The sequence below is a fragment of the Cololabis saira genome, chromosome 6, assembly GCF_033807715.1.
Source record: "Cololabis saira isolate AMF1-May2022 chromosome 6, fColSai1.1, whole genome shotgun sequence".
Classification (NCBI taxonomy): domain Eukaryota; kingdom Metazoa; phylum Chordata; class Actinopteri; order Beloniformes; family Belonidae; genus Cololabis; species Cololabis saira.
This window is the reverse complement of record NC_084592.1, coordinates 6,492,412-6,499,799: the sequence shown is the minus strand read 5'-3', so window position 1 is coordinate 6,499,799 and position 7,388 is coordinate 6,492,412. Positions and strand designations below refer to the sequence as shown.

The 7,388-nt window shown below is 40.6% G+C and overlaps 1 protein-coding gene across 4 annotated transcripts; it reads right to left on the bottom strand.

The window, feature by feature from the left end:
• Positions 1-1,204: 1,204 nt before the first annotated feature.
• LOC133446339 (cytosolic sulfotransferase 3-like) lies at positions 1,205-5,475 on the bottom strand. 4 transcript variants are annotated; one of them, XM_061724352.1, is made up of 8 exons: positions 5,278-5,475; positions 5,006-5,138; positions 4,793-4,921; positions 4,570-4,670; positions 2,174-2,300; positions 1,971-2,068; positions 1,715-1,889; positions 1,205-1,643 (listed from the first exon to the last, which is right to left on the bottom strand). In XM_061724352.1, exons 2-8 carry the CDS (start codon positions 5,136-5,138, stop codon positions 1,531-1,533), a joined length of 876 nt encoding a protein of 291 aa, XP_061580336.1. In that variant the 5' UTR covers positions 5,278-5,475; the 3' UTR covers positions 1,205-1,530. The 4 variants fall into 4 exon arrangements, with proteins under 4 accessions (XP_061580336.1, XP_061580339.1, XP_061580340.1 ...); XM_061724355.1 differs by having other exon boundaries at positions 5,006-5,194; positions 5,353-5,439; XM_061724356.1 differs by having other exon boundaries at positions 5,353-5,428.
• Between the last annotated feature and the right edge of the window lie 1,913 nt (positions 5,476-7,388).

Below are 7,388 nucleotides of genomic sequence, written 5' to 3'. Positions count from 1 at the left end.
AATTGGAGCACTGTGTTTAAACAAGTAACTATGCGATAAATTTATGTATTGTTGACATGTGATTCCAAACAAAAAAAATAAAATAAAAAAATAAACTATATTTCATTGTGATTTTTGTCTGTAAAGGGTGCTATATAAATGAAATGTATAACACAAGTTGTACAGAGGACATGTGATTTCAAACTATGTGTGCCAACTGTTGCCGTGATGATATTCAGCCTCTTTGTTTCAGGTATGACTTTGCTCCCTTTGTAGGATTCAAGTAGAGGTTGTAATGTTTATCTTTTTATTTTTTAAAAGCAAAAGTTTGCTGAAAAGCGGGACGTCCCCATGACATTCTGTCCATCCATGACAGTCAACACCTGGGACCACACCATGCATCAGCGTAGTCATCTGACAGGAAGATTTGAGACTTTGCCCTCTTCATCTTACTCTGATCCAGAAACACAGAAATACCCGTCTGCTGGAAACGGTCCGTTCTTTGTTTCTGAGTAATCCAGTCGTTAACCAGCATCACTTGAAAAGTCTGTCTGGACGGCATGTTGATTCTTGACACAGGCACTGGATTCATTACATGGTGACTAGCCTAACATCATAAGCTGTAATTTACGCAAAATACGCATGCTCAAGTGTTTAATATACAAGCTTATGTTACCTCAAATTCATTTCCACTGCCTTACCACCTAATGCCAGTTCTTGCATTGGCGCATAACTCCTGAATAGGATTATTTTAAAGGTTAATCTTTGAATGATCTGCAAAATATTCTCTGCTGCAAGAGAACTCAGAAGTCACAATTTTTCATGTAATAATTTTATTTCACCATTATTAAATTAGAACAATGTGGGACCCTATATATCTATATGTATACGTGAATTTACAAACAGAGAAAGATCTTCTACTGTGTGATTTTTTTTTAAAGGAGAAGGAAAACAGTTTCCTCGCTGACAGGCTGACCTGCCTGCTGTTTTTATTCAGCTGATCAGATGACAGAGCTCCGGCCAGAGGCAGCTCTGGTCTGATCAGGGATTAACTGCTCCGATCAGGTGGACTGGAGGCAAAGCTGGGCATTCAAACTCTGACACCGGGCCTGATTTACACCAAAAACACTCCACAAGTATGTAAGTTTCTTCACATTGTCACACAGATGTTTATTTGGTTGAAGATTATGGAGTAAATTTAAACTTCATCCATTGAAATGTGAGATTATGAAAATGAATCATATTTTAAGACATATACAGCTTCATTGTTGGATTGTTTAACATTCACAAAATGACATTTCTCTGCACCCTTTTAACATAAATGCACAGCTTGATATTATCCATTCACTATTTTAAGGCACAGCTTTCTTCTACACATTTAAATAACTAAATCAGTAATGTTATGAGTTCCCCTGCCTACAAAGATAAAGATTAGCTGGAATAAATACTACTTTCCTTTCACATTTAAGGCTCTGGACTTTCAAGCAGGAGGCCCCATCCAGTCATTGGTCCATACATGCAGCACAACAGACACAGCGTGAGCAGTCCTGCTCAAATGTTAGTGTGGAACTGAAGTGTGGGATCCTTCATCTTTTTCTGGTAGTCCTGATCAAACGCTTCATTCTGGGCCACGGTGAAGTGGCTCTTCCAGTCTCCCACCTTCCCTGCAGAGCCAAACAGTTATTCAAGCGTAGACTGTCAGTTTTCTTCTCTTGCAATACAATATAGCTTTTACCTTTTCTCATGAAGTGAGAAACTTTGAAATCCATACATGGAACTGTTGAATAGTTGGTCATATCGTTCTTTTTCATGTTATCAAACTGCGCTTCAACTACGATTGCTCGCTTCTCTTCAGCTGAGGGAACCAATCCGAGGGAGGAGCAGAGTTTGTCCATTTCCTGTCCAATATCCTGAAAACGCATAGTCAAACATCAGCATCACCTCACGAACAGCTGGAAACCCAGACAGAAAGAGACAAACAACTTAAATACCTCAATCATGTCTTCGTAGAACATATAATGCAGTTTTGAATGAGTCTGTTTTTTCTTCCACCAGCCGTTCACATGGTCGTACCAGGAGCCGAACAACACTGAGGCCGCAGAATAAAACAAGAAAATAACCCTCAGAGAATGGAGGAAACTGCTGTACCTTACTGCTGTTACAATCTGTAACCCCCCACCACCAACACGCATACTCTTTCCCTCCATGAATCTCTGGAAGAAGCTGCTCCAGTCTCCAGGCTCCGGCTGCGTCACATTCATGCGATCAAAGTGGTAAAAAGACACCATGTTGTCTTTGGCGTTGCGGGCCAAGTAGACGATCTACAAGGGAAACACACGAATAATCAATTTACCCTTCACATTAAGTCTTTCATAAATCCATCCCTAGCCAGTGTTTGTGAGCCCTATATGAGTTCAAACTTCAGTTGAATCTAGTTTTTAGGTGGGGTCACTAAAGCTTCACGTGAAGCCCACACTCACTGCATGGGACCCACACTATTTCTCCCCTTCTTTTCCTACGCTTATTTAGCCCACTTGTATCTTGGGCTGGGTATTGATTCAAATGTCAAGAATAAATTCGATTCCGATTCAAGGAGCCGTCTGTAAGAAATGGCCAAAACTGGTACTGCAGTCACTTTCAAAATATTGTTGAGCGGCGTGTACCCTCCCCCTCCTCCCCCCGACCAGAGGTTGCCAGGTAGGCTGCAGAATGCAGCAGGAACGTTGGCTGCCATGGCTGCCATAATTAGAGCCGAGCTGGCAACCCGGATGCCGAAACAATACTGACTTGGTGATTGGGAGATAGGTGGAGGGTGGAGCTTCAGAAACAATACTGACTTGGTGATTGGGAGATAGGTGGAGGGTGGAGCTTCAGAAACAATACTGACTTGGTGATTGGGAGATAGGTGGAGGGTGGAGCTTCAGAAACAATACTGACTTGGTGATTGGGAGATAGGTGGAGGGTGGAGCTTCAGAAACAATACTGACTTGGTGATTGGGAGATAGGTGGAGGGTGGAGCTTCAGAAACAATACTGACTTGGTGATTGGGAGATAGGTGGAGGGTGGAGCTTCAGAAACAATACTGACTTGGTGATTGGGAGATAGGTGGAGGGTGGAGCTTCAGAAACAATACTGACTTGGTGATTGGGAGATAGGTGGAGGGTGGAGCTTCAGAAACAATACTGACTTGGTGATTGGGAGATAGGTGGAGGGTGGAGCTTCAGAAACAATACTGACTTGGTGATTGGGAGATAGGTGGAGGGTGGAGCTTCAGAAACAATACTGACTTGGTGATTGGGAGATAGGTGGAGGGTGGAGCTTCAGAAACAATACTGACTTGGTGATTGAGAGATAGGTGGAGGGTGGAGCTTCAGAAACAATACTGACTTGGTGATTGGGAGATAGGTGGAGGGTGGAGCTTCAGGCCAAAACAAAAAATGACAACATAAACATCAGTTGAGGGCTGCAACTCCTCTTTTTAAACTAGAATATCCTGGCTTGAGTGCTGTTGTCAGTGACATAAGTATTTGAAATGAACATGATTTTTAAATGTCTGTTGACATATCGGGGTCATTTTATGATTCGTTTTATTATTGCTCTTACATACAGCTCCTTTAAGATTCAGAATCGATTATCAGGATTTGATTCGATCCGATATTGATTTGGGTTAGTGTTATTTAAAATGTTTTTTGAGCTGTTGCCTGAATTATAAGACTGTAAAATAACTAGTGAAATAATAATTTCACATTAATTATTGTGAAATAAATAACTCAAACAGGCCATTCTGTATCCTTTTAAAGTGCAAAAAAAGAACAAAATTGCAACAGTTCATGCAGTAAACAAATCATTTTAGCTTGTCTAATTTATTCTGTCACCACACACATATTGCGATGAAGCACCCGGCATTTTTCAGAAGTGTCATGACAAACTGTGTGTCCGACTACTGGGATTAAAATTCACCGGGCGAAAATGCAATGATGGGAAAAAAAAACATTAAAAAAAAATCGATCTTTAGACATAATCGATTTTTAGGAATTAATATGAGAATCGATTTAGAATCGGAAAATTGATTTTTTCAACACAGGCCTACTTGTATCCCCAATGAGCTCCCTATATCAAACCCACACAGGCTTCACGCTTGCCAAACTGTAAACTTGAACCAGGCGGGATCCATGCCAAATGCCCATTACAAGATCAAGCTACTCGTTACCCAAACAGGTCTCATTTAACCCAGACGGGGCCATGCTGGCTGGGTCTGAGCAACCTCAGCGGTTGTTTTAATCCCTGACTGGAACCAAACCGTAATTAAAAGCAGAAACAGACAACAACACCAAAGTAAAGCTTCAAATTAAATCAAGTATATGAAATACTATGTCATACATGTTCTAGGGGGCTAATGTGAGGAAGGAGGCACAGATGTACTGATGGTTCACTGTTTTTAACCAGATCTGATTTGTGCACCATAACACAAACCAGTACATAAGGCTTCATGACTCTTCTGAGACTGGTTAGACTGCACTAAGGTCAGTGCCATGCAGTATAGTTTTGTCATCATTTAGTGCAGTCAGAGAAGAGCTGAGGCCGTTATACCCGGCAGTTTTGTTCCCAAAACGACTTTGGCACAAACTGGACTGGGAGATGAGTTTTAATGAGTCGAGGGCGGGTGGGGAGCTTGTCAGCCATCTCTGTTCCTGAAGAAAGGGATGAAAACGGGGCCATCAGAACCACGGCTTTGTAATATAGTTGTAGTTTTGTTTTGAAAGAAATGATGACGATAACAAGCCAATGTGATTTCAGGAAAGTGTGTAAAAACCTGAAACCAAAGATGGAAAAGCGACCTCCAAGAAAGGCACTCTTTTATAGATAGGGAGGGATGTTTGGCGCTCTGGAGACACCCGACCAAAATACAGCAGGTCGAGTATGTAGGAGACCCAAGTGGTTCCTGAAGAGACAGAGGCAGTTAGGAATGACAAATGACTTCTCACATGTGTAGACTTTCAACTATAAACCGTGTTTGTAGAGTGACCTGCTTTGGGGTATGTGGCAATGAGTATGTCATCCGGTCGAGCCTGAAAGTTTTGAACATTCTCCCAGTTGTTGGTGACATAGTGAGTCATTGAGACTCCATGAAAGTCGAAAAGTTGCGGTCGAGATTCCATCTATAACAACAGACGAGCGATCATGCCAACTGTGTGATCGTCATGTTGTGGAAATCCTACAATAGATCAAAGCAAGGTACAGACAGCAATATTTCTTACATGTAGTTGGAGTTAAGTCTTTAGAAACAATATTATTTACTTGCAAATCTGTTGTGATGAGCAGATCTTGACCCGAGAGGGGTCTGGCTGCAGATCTACGGTGTGTCAGGCTGACCTGTGGTGTGAGGCAGCTTCTGGTGTCCACAGCAGAAATAACTAACTTGTTTGCTGAATCCCAATCTCCACCATAAACCCTCCAGCCCTGAACCCTCACATACTTTCAGTGACGTCAGCGGCACGTGATTAAGTGTGAGGGCTCCAAATGGTAGAAATAGGAATAGGACAGCACTTAGCAGAAACCGGAAACACGTCAGATAAAAATGTTTGTGTTTTTTTTATAAACTTTATTTAACATTTCAATTTACAAAATTCCTAGTCAGATCAAAATGTTACGTACCGGTATTATAAGTTTGGGAATGATCATCCTACGGATGATTGAAAAACAAAGTGGTAGCCTATGTAAAGGAGCATAAAATTCAACAAAGAACACAATTTAAATATGCGCACAGTACAATATATATTTCCTTGTTAATGTACTGTATTTCTTTCAATCTACCCATACCAGCACACCCAGTATGCCAGGCTCAATCGCCGAGTAATTTCATTTTCGTAAGAGCGTATAAATTGATGGTAACCTGAGCTAAATAATTCAGTTATATTATTACTATTTACTGCAACGTTTTTGTTCAACTTGCTGAAATTGTTTAAATTTTGTGGTTATAAATAAATTAATAACCAAATTACTGCCTGACTTGTTTGTGTTGGATCTAAAACTATCTTGCTAGTATTTACATGTATGCATTTCTGTTAACAAAGGGAATCTTAATTCAAACACTGTACTCAGATTAAAGAAAAGCAAGTCTTGTTTATTCAACACCTGGGACCTGTACTACGAAGCGGGATTTGGGGTTAGCGAGGTAACTTCAGGTTTAACCCTGGGTTTTCAGGACTACGACGGTGGTTCACTTCTTACCGGGGCACATCGCCATGGTAACTTATGCTGAACCGCTAACCTGCTTCGGAGCAGGTTATGTTCGAGATACAGATCGCCGGGTGTAAAAGCACCGCCCACTGACCAATCAGCTCTCTTGGAAAATGGCATGCCCTTTCGAAGAGAATCCAGTGGAGCTCGGTGCGCGGATCGTGAGAGGATCCCTCCGAAGAGAACGCGTATTCAGGGACCACCAAAACCCCTTTGCTTTCCCTGATGAGTACCTGTATGAACGATCCAAAAAAAAAGAAAAAAGAGGTGGAGGAGAAAATAAAAAATAAATCAATCAATGAATAAATAAAACAAATCATCACCCAAAATCCGATGTACAGTCAATCCAAAACTAATACAAATTAAATAAATAAATCAAGAAGAAATCAAAAAGAAGATGCATTTGTAAGGGGATAGCAAAAAAGGGATTTTCAATTTCGTCCCTCGAACATTCTGAGAAGTCACTTTAAAATACTAAATACCCCCCTCCTGAAAAAATAAAAAATAAAATAAAATAAATAAAAAAAACCAATTCTTTGGTACAGCATCAGCACAAGTTATCGGTCAACAACAATAGTTATAGAACCAATATATACAGGACTGTCTCAGAAAATTTGAATATTGTGATTTTCTGTAATGCAAACACAAAAACAAAAAAATGTCATACATTCTGGATTCATTACAAATCAACTGAAATATTGCAAGCCTTTTATTATTTTAATATTGCTGATCATGGTTTACAGTTTAAGATTAAGATTCCCAGAATATTCAAATATATGTTTATATCCCTATGAATTTACGCATTTATACAGTCAGCGATCTTTTGCCAGCTGTCTTTCCTGCATTTTGCAGCTGCAACTGTGTTGCTTTTTGCCTGTATTATATGCCTATACTCATCATATTTCCGTAAAATTATTGTTTGCTCTTCGCTACTGAAATAAGCGGCTCTGACAGCGGACTTCTCCATGCTTGCGATTGGTCCTGCGCTGAAAACACCGCCCCTTTTATGTGCACGCGCTCATATCCAGATTGGAGAAACCTGGGTTGATATACCGAGTTGATAACCACCGTCGTGTGACCGTTTAGCGTGATTGCAATTGTCCCGCTTAGTGAATCTGGATAAGGAAAAGATATCCTGGATATGTTGAACTTGCTTCGTAGTACAGGCC

Coding starts and splice junctions, on each gene's coding strand:
- LOC133446339 (XM_061724352.1), bottom strand. CDS start 5,138: ATGGAATCTCGACCGCAACTTTTCGACTTTCATGGAGTCTCAATGACT. Junction 2,301..4,569: donor TTTGGGAACAAAACTGCCGG/GTATAACGGCCT, acceptor TTTCCCTTGTAG/ATCGTCTACTTGGCCCGCAA. Junction 2,069..2,173: donor GAGATTCATGGAGGGAAAGA/GTATGCGTGTTG, acceptor CTGCGGCCTCAG/TGTTGTTCGGCTCCTGGTAC.